The following is a 15,198-nucleotide window of genomic DNA, read 5'->3' on the forward strand; positions in this document are numbered from 1 at the left end:
TTATGGACGGCCCTGGCCCCCGGATTGTAATAAGGAAGATTCCTGAGAAATGCAAGCTTGTAGTACCACCTGTTTACTCCAGAGGGCAGTAAGTAAAATTTCAGCTGTATGAGCAATGTGCAGTTTATACAGTGAAGATAACACTTCAGTAGGCAGAACAACACAAACATGTGTTACGTTCTTGCGTTCAAAAACACTTGAAGGAGCGCAAATGCGATCTAAGGGATCTCAAGATGTGTTTAAAGATTGAGTATTGAGTATAAATATATTTAACTTGACACAGTGACCTAAACATTTTATGTTTATGATGCAACTCACCCGAAACACTACACAAGCATGTCTGATGCAGGGTGTGGCTGGATTGAGATTTTTGGAAATTAAACCATAAACATTTAATCACGAATAAAATCAAAGAAATTTACTTAAAACTTATTTCTAAGTACTACCCCACTAATTATTTTCTTGTAGAGAGATTTAATTGTGATGTCAATATATTCTGTACATTTTATGGTCTGCAGGTGGAAATTGTTTTTTCATTTATTTTGGAGTTGCCCCTACTCAACTTATTTTTGGTCTGATTTCTGCAAGATTGTTAGAGATCATATTATTCCCAGCTTTCAACTTTGTTTTGAAAATGTTTTATTACTTTTTTAGTCTCTTCATAAGGAATATTATTTGATACATTTTCTGCTTTTGTTGGCAAAGTTTAGTATTCATAAATGTAAGTATGGTGGTTATAAACCATTCGTTTTCATTTTTAATTCAGAGGTTCAGCAATACCTAAGAACAATTTCCAATTTGAGTAACAAAAAAGCTGTAAAGTGTATTGAAATATATAAACAATTTGATATTTGTATTTAAACTGTTTGTTTATTTATTTATTTTCCTTTTTGTTGTTGTTTGTTTTAATATACCTCTTGGCTCTAGATGTAAAAGTTTTGTAAGCATTAATAAAAAAGAAATTATAAAAAAATGTCTGACGCAGGTGTACATTGACGGGTCCTTAAACAAGCCCTCATTATAAATCTCGAACTGATTGACAAATTCACTTGTGAAATGGATTGCTGTGAACTGTATGACAATGATTGACTTATGATCAATAATATGGTAGTAAACAATACATTGTATTCAAAAGCTGCTTTTTGTATTGTCTTATTAATGATTAACTCTTCTGCCACAAGAATGTAATGCATTTTAATTATCTGAATATTTGTATTATATATATATATATATATATATATTAGGGCTGTCAATCGATTAAAATTTGTAATCGAATGAATTACATGGTGTCCCGATTAATTAATCGCATTTAATCTCATATACAAATATTTGCTGAGAAAGTCCCTCATATAACAATAATTAAATATATAATGATGAAATAATTATACATAGTTATCTTTAAATATTCAAAAATATATATATATATATCACCCACACCATTTTTATCGATAAAAGGTCATTTGAATGGATTTTTTTTTAATGCATTTTCACTTTGTCGATAACAAAATAGCGTGAAAAGTGGATGGAAACTAGGTTATTGATTGTTATACTTCAGTTTATTTTTTATTATAAAAACAGCTGGGGTGTATTTACAAACATCAAAATACAAATATATTTCATGAAATAACCACTATTTTGCAAATAAAAACAATCAGTCTCCCTTCAGTTTTATAATAAAACAAATAGTTTTAATAGCGGTTTAAAATGCTTTGAATTAAATGGCAACTACTACAAAGTTTATACACATAATTCTGTTGATCCTAGGCATGAAAAAAACTAGGAATGGTAGGCAGCATGATACAGTCCATTATTCAGGTAATTTGTCATGAATGCCTCTGTCAGAGGGGCTCTGGACCAAGAAATGATGGAAAAACTCCTTCTCCTTCCTTTTCTTTGTAATATCTTGCTTTGTGGGCGACCGGAGCAAGAGGCCAGCGAAAACGGAGGCTGTAAACAAAAGAAAAATCAATTAAATCTATCAATATATACGCGTTGAAAATGAAAAAACAAACAAGCAAAAAAAAAAACATTGTTTTTAAGATGACACCTTCAAACACCTAGAATCAAACCACATTTTCTTCATCTTCAGTACTGAATGAGTTATGAGTAAAATAAGCTCTTGTGAGTTCTGCTTTCCATTGAAACAGGCCTGTGCTTTCAGAATCTGCTGACAAAAATCCTCCAAAACAAGTAGTGAAAGTGCGTCGTCATCCTACCTAAAATATTGACATCCAGCCGATTATGTGCAGAGTGCTTCAACAACTCGTGCAGAAAGGCCATTAAATAGTTAAAAACATTTTTATGGCACTGAGGTAGCATAGAAATGATCTGTGGATGAAAAAAAAAACATTTCATTAAAAATATTGTGATTATTTTGTAAGAAGAGTAACAGTTTCCAAAAGTCCAGGCGTATTTTGCAATCAGGATCTCATGTCCAACACGACACATGACTATGACTACACAAACACATGTTCAGAATATAACGTACTCACACGACCAAACATGACTACCAGATATTGTTAAGGCGCCTCTGTAGGCAGCATTTTAAGGCATCATAGCCGCGCTCTCGACACGCACGCTGTTCCAAACACCCGATTTTAGACTAAATCTAAAGCAGCCTACTGTTTGTGGAGTGCCCTAAATCAGTCACTTATGAGGTTTTAGTTCAGTTAAGATGCTGCCTTTGAAGGTATGCAGGCAGTTGACAGCATGGCAGCTCACTAGGTTTTGGAACAGAGCCATAAGTCATGCATGGGAGAAGTTCTAGGAGAGAAGTTGAAATCTGAGGGCACAAACCTGTCTGCACTGGCTGCTGTCAGAGGAACAGTCCAAGCACTGCTGGTAGAAAGAGAAGGGGATCACCGGCTCAGGAAGAGCATCCAGGAACAGCAGCAGAGCTTCAGCCACTGAGTTGCTACTACCAGCTAATATTTCTCTGGGTTAAGGACACTCATAACCGTCAGGTCACAGCAGACACACAGGCACTGGTCACATCTGGTATAAACATCTTTCTCAGGTGATCGGGATGAAACAGATCACCATTTACACCTGGTGTGTCTCAAACGTGATTGGATTTCATCATCGATCACTTACTCCATCAGTGTGTTTACTGCATAATGAGTTGGCACATCATTACAAACGTGATATTTCCCAGTACTTAATATGATGTGTGTCACGATATGTCAGAAAGAGAGATAGATTAAGAATTGCATTTATACATTCAGGACTTACATTTAGATTCAGATTAATAACTATATATTAAAATTTTGACCTATATATATATATATATATATATTCAGGATTTGTAATTGCATATTAGGATTTATATCTATGAATTCAGATTTATATTTACAATTATAAAGTATTCAGACCCCTATTTTTTTTCACATTTTGTAATGTTGCAGCCTTATGCAAAAATGCTTTCAATAATTTATAATTTTTTTTTCACATCAATCTACACTCCATACCTCATAATGACAAAGCAAAAAAACGTGCGCACGATAGTGAGGCAATATATTTAGCAACTGCTGACCATTTTTCCTCTTTATCATGTTCCGCATAATTATTTCTGTGATCTGATTAAGGTCACACCCGTCCACAAGGTCAACCGTAAGGCATCACGGCTGGAACATCTGTATATGGCCTCTACACCCTTGTTACCGCATTCCCATTGGCTGCTTATTGTCTCATGAAAATATAAATGACATGCCTGCTCTAATAAACATGACTGTGTTGTTTTTTCTACTTCCTTCACGAAGTTTCCAGAGACTCAGACTCATGACTGCACCTCACTGGGCACGAACATAGAAAGACGGGACCAGGGAATTGGAGATCGCGAATAGATCCGAAATATTCCTTACAGATGCGACAAGCTTTACACACCTGGATTTGGAGGTTTTCTGCCATTCTTCTCTGTAGATCCTCTCAAGCTCTGTCAGATTGGTTGGGGACAGTCAGTGGACAGCCATTTTCATGTCTCTCCAGAGATGTTCTATTGGGATCAAGTCCCGGGCACTGGCTGGGCCACTCAAGGACATTCACAGAGTTGTTCCTAAGCCACTCTTGTGTTGTCTAGGTTGTGTGCTTAGGGTCATTGTCCTTTTGCAAGGTGAACCCTCCGCCAAGTCTGAGGTCCTGAGCACTCTGGACCAGGTTTTTATTAGGGTATCTATGTATTTTGCTATGTTCAGCTTTCCTTAAACCCTGACCAGTCCCCCAGTCCCTGCCGCTGCCACTGAAAAACACCCCCACAGCATGATGCTGCCACCACCATGCTTCACCGTTGAGATGGTATTGCGCAGGGGATGAGCGGAACCTTGTTTCCTCCAGATATGATGCTTGTAATTGAGGCCAATCTTCATTTCATCAGACCAGAGAATCTCGTTTCTCACAGTCCTTTAGGTGATTTTTGTATGTGTCTTTCACTGAGGAGAGACTTCCTTCTGGCCACTCTGCCATAAAGCCAGATCGGTGGAGTGTTGCTGTGATGGTTGTCATTCTGTAAGTTTCTCCCATCTCCACACATCATCTCTGGAGCTCAACCAGAGTGACCATCAGGTTCTTGGTCACCTCTCTTACCAATGCCCTTCTCACCTGATTGCTCAGTTTGGCCGGGTGGCTAGCTCTAGGAAGAGTCCAGGTTGTTCCAAACTTCTTCCATTTAAGAATTATGGAGGCCGCTGTGCTCTTGGGAACCTTCAATGCAGCCAATTGTTTTGTTTTTTTTGTAGCCTTTGCCAGAACAGTGTCTCGACACAATCCAGTCTCTGAGCTCTGCGGGCAGTTCCTTTGACATCATGGCTTGATTTTTGCTCTGATATGCATTTAAATCGGCGAGACCTTATATAGACAGGTGTGTGCCTTTCCAGATCATGTCCAATCAACTGAATTTGCCAGAGGTGGACTCCAATCAAAGTGTAGAAACATCTCAACGATGATCCAGAGAAATGGGTTGCACCTGAGCTAAATTTCAAGTGTCATAAAATACATGAGGGTCTGAATACTTATGTCAATGTGATATATATATATATATATCCATCCATCCATCCATCCATCCATCGTCAACCGCTTATCCTGTGTACAGGGTCGCGGGGGGCTGGAGCCTATCCCAGCTAATATTGGGCGAAAGGCGGGGGACACCCTGGACAGGTCGCCAGTCCATCGTGAGGGCCACACATAGACAGACATACACTCACACTCACCTCCACATCCACATCCACACCTAGGGCAATTTTTGGAGACACCAATTAACCTAGCCTGCATGTCTTTTGGATGGTGGGAGGAAGCCGGAGTACACGGAGAGAACCCACGCAGACACGGGGAGAACATGCAAACTCCACACAGAAAGGCGGGGCAATATATATATATATATATATATATATATATATGGGGTATGGAGTGTAGAATGATATGAAAAAAATAATTATTTAAAAGCATTTTTAAATTGAAAAAAATGGAGGGTCTTAATAATTTCTCAATGCATTGTACGATATATATATATATATATATATATATATATATATATATATATATATATACATACACACACACACACACACACACACACACACACACACACACACACACACACACACACAGTATTTAGGATTTGTATAGTTAGGATTCACATTTATATACTGAATATTATATTTATACATTTAGTTTTACATTATATAATCAGATTTTTGGCTAAATATACACAATTTATAACTATAACAATATTTTTAGGATTTATATTTATATATTCAGATTTAGAACTATAATCAAAGTTCCATTCATATATTCAGGATCTACAACTAAATATTCAGAGTTACATTTAGAATTAAGATATATATATATACATATAACTATATATTCATGATTCATATTTATATATTCAGATTTAGAACTATAATCAAAGTTCCATTCATATATTCAGGATCTACAACTAAATATTCAGAGTTACATTTAGAATTAAGATATATATATATACATATAACTATATATTCATGATTCATATTTATATATTCAGATTTAGAACTATATATTAAGGATTCATATTTATATATTCAGATTTATAACTATATATTAAGGATTCATATTTATATATTCAGATTTATAACTATATATTCACAGTTACATTTATATATTCAGATTCATAAGTATATATTCAGGATTTCTAACTACTGGTATAAAAGATTTATGAGTATGCATATTCATATGTATAGTTATATATGCAGATGTATAACCATATAATCAGGATTTATATTTATTAGGGCTGTCACAATTATGAAATTTGTCTGACGATTAATTGCCAAACAAATAATTATGATTATGATGAATAATTGTCTGTTTTAGGGCTATGATGATTAATTGTGTCTTTCAGGGATTTCACGTTTAATTGTCATATATCTTATGGTGTGATTTTTTTCTGCATGTGTGTTTCAGCCGTCCCTAGTAACCGGGGAAATTTGGTTGCTTAGGAGACCTGGCTGGAGACACTCAGTATGCCCTGGATTCAAACTCATGACTCCTGGGGTGGTAGTCAGCATCTTTACTCGCTGAGCTACCCAGACCCCCCGAATGTACAGCCTTAAGAGAGAACAGCAAAGTTGATTAGGTCCAATGCTTCACTGGCAGGCAAGTTGCCAGTCTTTAACCAGTCTTTCAGTTGTCAGGGATGCATTGGCATTTACACTACTAATGTAGTAAGTTCACATGCATTTCTGACACCTGCACCTCAGAATGTGGTTTGATTGATCAGATCACCCAAATCTGATGTTAATACCAGGTCTTTCTGGGGCCACTGAATCAGGTCATACCAGTGACACACTGATCTTTAATGTAATTATTACAAAGTGACTGCGTGAAAGGATACGGAGAGTGTCTAAGCTGCCTGTGTCCAGACAATCCCGAATCTCCTCAAACTCACTGCGTAAGCCAGGCTGCTGAAAGAGATCTTCCTGTGATACAATGACAAAATGCAATTTCATCACTGCTACTTTGGATGAACTCCAGACATTATAGTTCAGAATGTCAATTTAGCCTCAATGCATTGAAACACATTAAGAATAGTAAAGTAGTTTTGACAAGCCCGAACAACAAAGAATGATTTGGGGAAGCTATTTTTTGTTTCTGGTTACAGAAACGCCTTCTAAGGCAACCGGTAGTTAATAACCTCGACAGATTCCTGCTTTAGTGCTGGTGTTGCTATGGAAGAGAGCTCAATGGGAGCCATAAATAAGACAAACAGTCTGTAAGGACTAAAGTTGCAACAGCAGAGTTTAAAAGACAAGCACAGACAGAACAAGTTCAAAAACAAAGTAATGCATGAACAAACGAGAAAGACCTGTCCTGACCTGTTTTTTAGCATAACGGAAGAGATGGTCCACCATCATCCAAATCTCCTTCGGGATTTCTTGAGGTTTGTCAGCCTCTGGGTCGCTCATTTGATTATTTGACTTCATACTCTGATAGAAAACAGAAAACAAGACATCTGTTGTACTTCTGTTGAGCTGTTGTACTTGATACTCACATTGATAGCGTTGTTAAAAAATAAATGTCACTTTGTACAAACATCACATTGCGTTCCTTCAAAGGCGAAGGGAAGTTTACTCTGAATTGGAGTCCGGCGACGGAATTGCATTTCAGACAATACATGCATGAGTATTTTCCACATGTGCATTAACATGTAAGCATTTTCATAAGTTTCAGTGAGGACGAGCAATTTTTCGAAAACACTTGAAAACGCTAGTGTGGACGGAGAGCACTTTGAAATGAAAACGCCGTTTTCAAAAGTATCTGGATTAACGTAGACATAGCCTAATTCTATTTTAAACTATATATATATAAATATATAAACAATCAATATAATTAATTTGGATTATGTTATCTGAAAACCATGTAGTGGACCAATGTGGTGGGGTTTGATTTTATTTATTATAAAAAGAATTAGGGTGGGAAATATTATTTCTACAAGTTAAAAAATTAAATTCTACCTATTAGGGAATAAATAGGCTTAAACCAAATAGTCTGTCCTAATACTTGTTTTTGATTGGCTGGAATGCGTGCGGTTCAAACCATTTAATGCACAAGTAATTACGGTCATTTTAATCACCGTTCGATATGAATGCACTGTTTGTTACCATAGCAACATAACATTACAGAGTAAGTAGAGTGAACTATTGAGCGCAACAGTCTGGTTCCGCAAGTAAAAATCCCATTAATTTATCCTATAGACAAATAGATTTTCAACTATAACTTATAAACCTTTAAAGATAGACCTACCGTGAGCTCCGAAGTTGTCTGTGTTATCTCAGCTTCATTGTTTAAATATCATGTTTGATAGCAGAATTCATGGTAAACAACTACATTACCCATGGCACAGCAGAGAATGATCCACCAATCAACGAAACCCCCGAAACTTGGCTCAAAACGAACACGCGCTCCCATGATGCACTGTGAATGACATAATTGAGATGGTCCCCTTCACCCTTAAACTACTTATATATTTGTACATATCAGGATATTTTGCAATAAAGTAAAATATATTGTTTCTATACTTATAATAGACAACCTAAAATCAATAGTTTTATATATTCCCATAATTTTTTATTCAATTACATCATTCGCAATGCTTCATGGGATTGTAGTCCGTGCCCTCATGAAACAAGATAAGTACAAATCCTTGTACCTTTGTCTTTATGTCCGATTTTCAAATACTTTTTTGCCTCAAAACAAAGTTTGTGATGCGATTCACCTCGAAGCTGGTTGGTTTTGTTCATGGCTCACAACTTATGAAGAATTTTATTAAAATGTATTTGTCACAAAATGTGTCTTGGACTAATGAAATTATGTAGTGTGACTGTGTTAAATTTCTTTGAATTGCAATTCAGGGGGTATTTATATTTGGTCACTTCATGTGTTTCTACTGATCAGATTGCTATCCGATCATGAAAAGACAAAGTATAAATGCCCTCCAAGATGGATTCGAGATCCATCTTGGAGACATAAATCCAAACAGAGGTGGATTTAGATGCAGCTTCATAAATTGTACCTGCACTCTCACACATCATCAACATGTCTCTTACAACTGGAAATTTCCCCAACACATTCAAGCAGGCTTGAGTAACCCCAATGCTAAAGGAAATCAACACATAACCCCACAGCAGTCAATAACTACAGACCCTACAGTCTCTCTCCTACCTTTCCAGGCTAAAACTCTTGAGAGGGTTGTTTTCAACCAGTTCTCTGCTTTTCTTTCACAGAACCTTCAACCTACACGACAGACATCAGTCTGGCTTCAAAAAAGGACACTCAATGGAGCCTGCCTTCTTGTCAGTTGCTGAAACCCTGCAACTGGCGTGAACTAACTCCAATTCATCTGTCCTCATCCTTCTTGACTTGTCTGCTTCTTTTGACATGGTACACCATCAGATCCTCCTGTCCACCCTCTACAAACTGGGCACCACATGATCTGCTCTTGGATAGTTCAAATTGTACTTCACAGGCAGATCCTTCAAGGTCTCTTGGAGAGGAGTGGTGTTCCTTAGGGATCAGTGCTTGGACCCCTTCTCTTCTTGAACTACACATCATCACTTGGACAAATCATTAAGGCACATACCACTGCTACGCAGATGTATCTACCTCTACCTGTTGTGCTACCTCTTGTTCCAGCCTGATGACCCCACGTCTCAGCTCATATCTCTGCCTGTCTCTCTGAGATTTCGACCTGGAAGAAGAAATGCCACCTTCAGCTTAACCTTGCCAAGACAGAACTCCTTGTGATCCCAGCCAACCGTCTGTTGACCACAACTTCTCTATTCATCTTGGTTGAACTACGCTAACGGCAACCAGGAGAGCGCAGAACCTGGGATTGGTGGTAGATGACCAGCTTCACCACCCACATCTTTCAACCATCCGATCTTGCAGGTTCGCGCTTTACAACATCAGGAAAATCAGATCCAAGCTCTGATCATTTCAAGATTGGACTACTCTAAGGCTCTGTTGTCCGGTCTGCTAGCATGATTAAGCCACTGCAGATGGTCCAGAACATTGTTGAGCGTCTGGTCTTCAATCAACCAAAGAGGGCTCACGTCACCCCACTCTTGATTTTACTCTACTGGCAACCAGTATCTGCCCAGATCAATTTCAAGGATTTGACTCTGGCTTTCAGGACAGCCGATGGAACAGCACCCTCTTACTTCACTTCACTCCTCCAGGTCTACATCTCAACTAGCTCTCAATCAATGAACAAGTGGCGCCTGGAGGTCCCGTCGCAAAAAGGCACAAAGTCTATTTCATGATCATTCACTTTCTCTGTTCCTGGAACAGAGGTTGGAAATGATTTTCCAACCTCCACCTGATCTGCTGAAGCCAACTCAACGTACAAGAACCAGTTAAAAAAACACATGTTCCACGAGCATTTAACCAATCCACACTAAATGAACTTACTATTTAATAATTACAAAAAAACTTCTGCACTAGAATCTTTACTATTCCAGCCACTGTGAGTACTTGGCAGTGCAATACTTAAGATATTGTTGACTTTTTTTTGGCAAACTGCTGGTTATGTCCCTCATTTGTAAGTCACTTTGGATAAAAGCATCTGCTAAATCACAAAATGTAAATGTAGATGGTCACATGCGTTTTTACTGATTGGATTACAAATGTAAATATCCCGTCAGTAAATTCCACTTCCTATCATTCCAATTCCAATTCCAATTCATGAATTGAAAGGAAGAAAATTCATTTTTTCCCCCATTATTTTTTCAGGTCTACAAAACACAATTTTAAAAATGCCATTACATTTTCAGGGGTTTAAATGACCATGGTAACCCTGTATACACTGCAAAAATGAATAACTAAATAAATAACAGGGTTCCCGCTCTTTTCAGCCAATGAATTTCCATGACTTGAAAGCTAATTTCCATGGCAAAACATTTAGCCTTTCATTATGAAAAATGCACCGAAATCACATAATTGCTAATTTGTAAAAAAAAAAAAAAAAAACACACCATTGTTTGATAAAAGTTCAACTGAAAACATTTAATTTTAAATTGAACCCATACGAACAAATTCCTAAAATGGGCGAGGAGTAGCAGACAGTAACAGCTGTCTCTAATTGGACTGGTTTTCTAAATAACATGATATATTTTAAACTCTTCACTGTGTGTTTTTAATCCAGTGCAATGTAACACCCGATTATATATTTTAGGGCAGAGCATAATACATTTTAATTTAGTAGCCTATGTATGGCTTACACAGTTGCCTCTGCAAATTAAGCTGGCATAGGAGAAAGTATTTCTACACTGAAACAATGATACACATAATTTCACACACTGCATCTCACCATCTCTTTTATGGTCTGAGGTGGCATGTCCTGGATGGGTTCTCTCAGCAGACACAGTGTACTGAGAGAAGAGCCGAAGCAGCTAGGCAGGTAAGAGCCTGTGATGGAGATGAAGTAGTCTTTGCCTCGCTCCAGATGAAGAACCATGATGTCTTCAAGCTGCTGCTGGCCTGAGTTCAGCCCTGGAGCAGTAGAGCAGTTCACAAACACCTCCAGAACAATGTCTACACTGGCACCTACACACACACACACACACATGTTGTGTTTCCATGTTTTATGGGGACTTTCCATAAACATAATGGTTTTTATACTGTACAAACTTTATATTCTATCCCCTAAACCTAACTCTACCCCTAAACCTAACCCTCACAGAAAACATTCTGCATTTTTACATTTTCAAAAAACATAATTTAGTATGATTTATAAGCTGTTTTCCTCATGGGGACCGACAAAATGTCCCCACAAGGTCAAACATTTCGGATTTTACTATCCTTATGGGGACATTTGGTACCCACAAAGTGATAAATACACGCTCACACACACACACACACACACACACACACACACACACACACACACACACACACACACACACACACACACACACACACACACGTTGTGTTTCCATGTTTTATGGGGACTTTCCATAGACATAATGGTTTTTATACTGTACAAACTTTATATTCTATCCCCTAAACCTAACCCTACCCCTAAACCTAACCCTCACAGAAAACTTTCTGCATTTTTACATTTTCAAAAAACATAATTTAGTATGATTTATAAGCTGTTTTCCTCATGGGGACCGACAAAATGTCCCCACAAGGTCAAAAATTTCGGGTTTTACTATCCTTATGTGGACATTTGGTCCCCACAAAGTGATAAATACACGCACACACACACACACACACACACACACACACACACACACACACACACACACACACACACACACACACACACACACTCACACTCACACACATGTTGTGTTTCCATGTTTTATGGGGACTTTCCATAGACATAATGGTTTTTATACTGTACAAACTTTATATTCTATCCCTAAACCTAACCCTACCCCTAAACCTAACCCTCACAGAAAACTTTCTGCATTTTTACATTTTCAAAAAACATAATTTAGTATGATTTATAAGCTGTTTTCCTCATGGGGACCGACAAAATGTCCCCACAAGGTCAAAAATTTCGGGTTTTACTATCCTTATGGGGAAATTTGGTCCCCACAAAGTGATAAATACACGCTCACACACACACACACACACACACACACACACACACACACACACACACACAACACAATGCCAAAATGAAGCTCACTTTACGGTCTGCTGCTGAGGTGTGTTAAAACTGTGCTGTGATCTGTACACTGTGATCTGTACAAATAACAATGATCGCTGTTATGGATACAGAAAATATGACAGTTTATTTAAAACAGTTTGGAATCTATCAAATTTTGCTTAATGTGTACCACAAGTGTTTAGAGATAATTTCAATCTCTTTCATGTTATTCTGATTCTACCTTTAAGTCATGTCAGAATGTTTGTATTTACGAGATAAGCACACATGAAATCATACAACCACAATGTGGTAATCACCAGTGGAAAGCTGGGGACTAGTCGATTAAAGTATCTTGGCCGGAAAATTGGTATTAATCTTTTAAAATAAGTTGTTAATGTCGACTGTTAGCTTGTGCCCATTTTGAAGTTTGCGGTAATGCGGCATCTGTTGCTTTTCATTTTGTTGCACTAGCACTAAAGTTTCATGTGATTGTCCAGAAGTGAAAAAGAGAGAAAGGAAAAGCACATTCTGAAATGCACTCATTATACTCTGACCAAAATCACTTGATTGATCAGATCATGATTATAAAACCTGCACTTAGGGATGTAATGCTTTCACAGAAGACGACATATTTCTTACCGTTGACATTTTAATTCATGGTACTGCATGAATACAAAGCAGTTTTTTCTAAATTAACGTTTAAAACAAAATGCTCATCCGGTGCCATTCTCAATGCATGTTGTAAGCGAAACGAACTATTGAGCATCTATCTGAGATGTTTGTGTGTAGGGCTCAGAGTCGGCGCCAGGATGAAATACGTTGGTGGGCATGTGGAATTTCAGAGGGGGACACATTTTGAGAATAATAACCCACCCCCATCAATATCAGATAATGCACAATGCTTTTAAATGTGCGAACAAAGTGCATATAAATGCATATAAATATACAGTAGGATATCCCTATCTGATACTCCGCACCCCTTAATTATATACTTTAAGCAGACTCTGTGATAGCTAAACTTTATGATCAAATAATATAAATTAAAAGGAAAAATGTCATTAACTTGCTGCCATGCATTAAATTAATCTATATACTGGCTCCTCATCCTCATCTCCTGTTGGTGAATGTCCCTAAAGCACAGCTTCCACGCATGTCCTCATTTTGCGCAGTGCAATAACTGCGAGCCTCTTTATATTCAATTAATGCTTGTCATTGGCAGGACCAAACACAGGACCTCCGCTGTCTTCACTGATCCTGGAAACTTTCATCTCGACAAAAAAGAGCAATTTGTGAAATCGAAATATAAAAAACGCACACCTGATTAACGAAGGGGCGATTGTGTCAAATAAATAGATTGTTCTACTCAAACTTATTGCAAAACAATATGTAATTGTGTAATTATTTAGGTTAAATGTGTATGAATATTTCCAGAGAGGTACATTACAAATGTTATACGCACAAATAAAATTAAGTTTGACGAGCAGCACTACTGTCACATTTCAGAACCTCGCACACGGACAGCAACTCAAGAAGCACTTAAAGTGCATCCTCGCGCATTTATGTTAAGTGCAGTTTTGGGAAACGTGTGTAAAAAATAACAAATGTTTGTGAAATTGCTAGTAGAAAACACTCTTAACTGCAAAGATTAAGATTTAGTTATTGGGGGCCACGATCACTCCAGAGCCTTTTGCAGTACAGTTTGAAATTCAGACCGCACCATCTGACTAGCCTATCTAATCCTTCACAGCAGTCAATTCAGTTCACCAAATCAAACCCACATATCAGACTAACCAGACATAATGCTATGCAACTGCTATGACCTATAGTCCTTAACACATATTTTTCAATGTATTAACATGCACCGTCACTTGAACACGAATTCCATGTGTCCCACCTTAAGAATCTCCACAAATATGTTGTAAAAGTCATTACGTTCGCCACTTATCTACTGAAAACAAACATTTGCCATGGATAACAGCATCATGATCTTTCCTTTCTGAGAGAGAAGGTCTTTTAAATCATATTTGGGCGGCCTTTGGACAACAATTCCCTTTTAGCTCTGAAATGAATACTACCTCTTTTCCCTCGTAATGAAGACGAGCAGTTAAAAGGCTATTTGCCATTTTACGTATTTTAATATTCTTTTGTTTCCCCTTCTGTTAAAATAAAATGAGATAAACAAACTTAAACTAAAAATCAGTGTGAACTTCCGATACAGAGTGATAAAGAGCACAAGTTCAAACACACACTGTTTCTTTCTTGTTTTTAGGGAAAAGAAACTGCATGTCAATGTATGAAGACTGTTTGCACATGGGCACATCTTATTTTGTGATTTGATTATCTTCACCCTTTGTACTGTGCTGTGCTATTATCATACATTTTGCTTTTATTAAAGAGACTTTTTCATGGGCAGAATTTAATTCTAAGCAGGGTAGTTTTATGTTTGAAGCTTGTTGCATATGTGCCTTCGGTGAGTAAGGGGCCGTTTGAAAAGTCCACCCACTGCACTTAAGCGTCGGAAGTTGAAATGTGGTCGAAGTGTTCCCCTGGGGCCCCTTTGTAGCACCAACACTGGTAGC

The 15,198-nt window shown here is 37.5% G+C and overlaps 1 protein-coding gene across 3 annotated transcripts in view; it reads right to left on the reverse strand.

Annotated features, from left to right (window-relative positions):
• Positions 1 to 1,545: 1,545 nt before the first annotated feature.
• The window catches only part of inpp5b (inositol polyphosphate-5-phosphatase B), a 48,184-nt gene continuing 34,531 nt past the window's right edge, over positions 1,546 to 15,198 (reverse strand). For all 3 annotated transcript variants that reach the window (XM_052147117.1, XM_052147118.1, XM_052147119.1), the window contains 6 exons: positions 11,330 to 11,565; positions 7,338 to 7,448; positions 6,857 to 6,941; positions 2,797 to 2,924; positions 2,217 to 2,328; positions 1,546 to 1,947 (listed from right to left, as the gene is read on the reverse strand). In XM_052147117.1, coding sequence (XP_052003077.1) covers positions 1,808 to 1,947; positions 2,217 to 2,328; positions 2,797 to 2,924; positions 6,857 to 6,941; positions 7,338 to 7,448; positions 11,330 to 11,565 — 812 coding nt within the window. In that variant the 3' untranslated portion in view covers positions 1,546 to 1,807. The remainder of the gene's footprint in view (positions 1,948 to 2,216; positions 2,329 to 2,796; positions 2,925 to 6,856; positions 6,942 to 7,337; positions 7,449 to 11,329; positions 11,566 to 15,198) is intronic.

The sequence above is a fragment of the Xyrauchen texanus genome, chromosome 17, assembly GCF_025860055.1.
Source record: "Xyrauchen texanus isolate HMW12.3.18 chromosome 17, RBS_HiC_50CHRs, whole genome shotgun sequence".
Taxonomy (NCBI): Eukaryota; Metazoa; Chordata; class Actinopteri; order Cypriniformes; family Catostomidae; genus Xyrauchen; species Xyrauchen texanus.